We start from the raw sequence: 1,976 nt of genomic DNA, 5'->3' as shown, positions 1-1,976 counted from the left end.
GAAGAGGGGGGGGGGGGGGGGGGGGCGGTAATCCACTGCTTGTTGCTCTATTATTGTGTGTCAGAGGGAATTCATTAGTGTTAATGAGCAGCATGTGTGTCCTGTTACTATAGAGCAGTCAGTGTTTGTGTAGCTGACATCTGTGTGTGTGTGTGTGTGTGTTCAGACATCATCATGTCGTCTAACGGCGAGTCGGTGAGCTCGAAGGACATTAAGATGTGCATCAGTCAGATCCAGGACCTGATCGTGGTGCAGCTCAATCAGGCCGTGGCTAATAAACTGACCAGCTCAGTGGACTACCTGAGAGAGAGCTTCGTGGGGACACTGGAGAGATGCCTGGGCAGTCTAGAGAAGAACACAGCCGAGTCCTCCAGCAACATCACCTCCAACCACCTCAAACAAGTGCAACACTCACTCACTCGCACACACACACTCACTCGCACACACACACTCACTCACTCGCACTCACACACACACACTCACTCACACACACAGACACACTCTCACACACACTCACTCACACACACAGACACACTCTCACACACACTCACTCACACACACAGACACACTCTCACACACACTCACTCACACACACAGACACACTCTCACACACACTCACTCACACACACAGACACACTCTCACACACACTCACTCACACACACAGACACACTCTCACACACACTCACTCACACACACAGACACACTCTCACACACACTCACTCACACACACAGACACACTCTCACACACACTCACTCACACACACAGACACACTCTCACACACACTCACTCACACACACAGACACACTCTCACACACACTCACTCACACACACAGACACACTCTCACACACACTCACTCACACACACAGACACACTCTCACACACACTCACTCACACACACAGACACACTCTCACACACACTCACTCACACACACAGACACACTCTCACACACACTCACTCACACACACAGACACACTCTCACACACACTCACTCACACACACAGACACACTCTCACACACACTCACTCACACACACAGACACACTCTCACACACACTCACTCACACACACAGACACACTCTCACACACACTCACTCACACACACAGACACACTCTCACACACACTCACTCACACACACAGACACACTCTCACACACACTCACTCACACACACAGACACACTCTCACACACACTCACTCACACACACAGACACACTCTCACACACACTCACTCACACACACAGACACACTCTCACACGCACACACACAGACACACACTCACTCGCACACACACACACACACACACACACACACTAGGGGTTGAATGACTTCTGATTTTTTTGAAGTCGACTTTTATGTGATGAAAGTCGAGTCAAAGCCGACTAGTCATTAATGAACAAGTAAGTCTGGAGCTGTGATAAACAGCTTGTGCACAGCTATGGCAGATGACACAGCGCTGCCCACACGGCTGTTGCTCCTATAACAGCTTTTTATCAGTTCTTTTGTCTTTGGGTCGTTATATTTCTCACAGATTTCTGCAGATTTAGATAAAGCAGCACAGTAAAGATTACATTAATATGAATGCATTAGTGAGAGCGATTGCGTGTGAATTAATTCTACCTGGCAGCGTCTCTCTACTAGTAGTGAAGCTGTGGGATTTAGTTAAGAAATATATGCTTGAACTTTTCAGTTTCTAAGCTATTTTATTGAGAAATCACAGAACAGTGTTGACAATACATTTCCGCACTGAATGATTCTGTACGCGTGATGTGTGTGCGTTACAGTGCAGCAGCGCATTAGAATTGAACAGTGATTAAAGTACACAGACACACAAACACAAACAAACACACACACACACACTCTCTCACACACACACACACACACACACACACTCTCACACACACACTCTCATACACACACTCACACACATACACACACTCACTCACACAGACACTCACTCACACACATACACACACA

At 47.5% G+C, this 1,976-nt stretch overlaps 1 protein-coding gene across 1 annotated transcript in view; it reads left to right on the top strand.

The window, feature by feature from the left end:
- Positions 1 to 1,976, top strand: part of dstyk (dual serine/threonine and tyrosine protein kinase) — a gene marked incomplete at its 3' end in the record, with an annotated part of 28,064 nt that overhangs the window by 17,961 nt on the left and 8,127 nt on the right. Inside the window, exon 6 of the mRNA XM_016258788.1 lies at positions 167 to 402. Coding sequence (XP_016114274.1) covers positions 167 to 402 — 236 coding nt within the window. The remainder of the gene's footprint in view (positions 1 to 166; positions 403 to 1,976) is intronic.

Source organism: Sinocyclocheilus grahami, unplaced genomic scaffold (genome assembly GCF_001515645.1).
Source record: "Sinocyclocheilus grahami isolate Dianchi unplaced genomic scaffold, SAMN03320097.WGS_v1.1 scaffold1738.1, whole genome shotgun sequence".
NCBI classification, from domain to species: Eukaryota; Metazoa; Chordata; class Actinopteri; order Cypriniformes; family Cyprinidae; genus Sinocyclocheilus; species Sinocyclocheilus grahami.
This window is presented reverse-complemented; position numbering and strand designations above follow the sequence as displayed.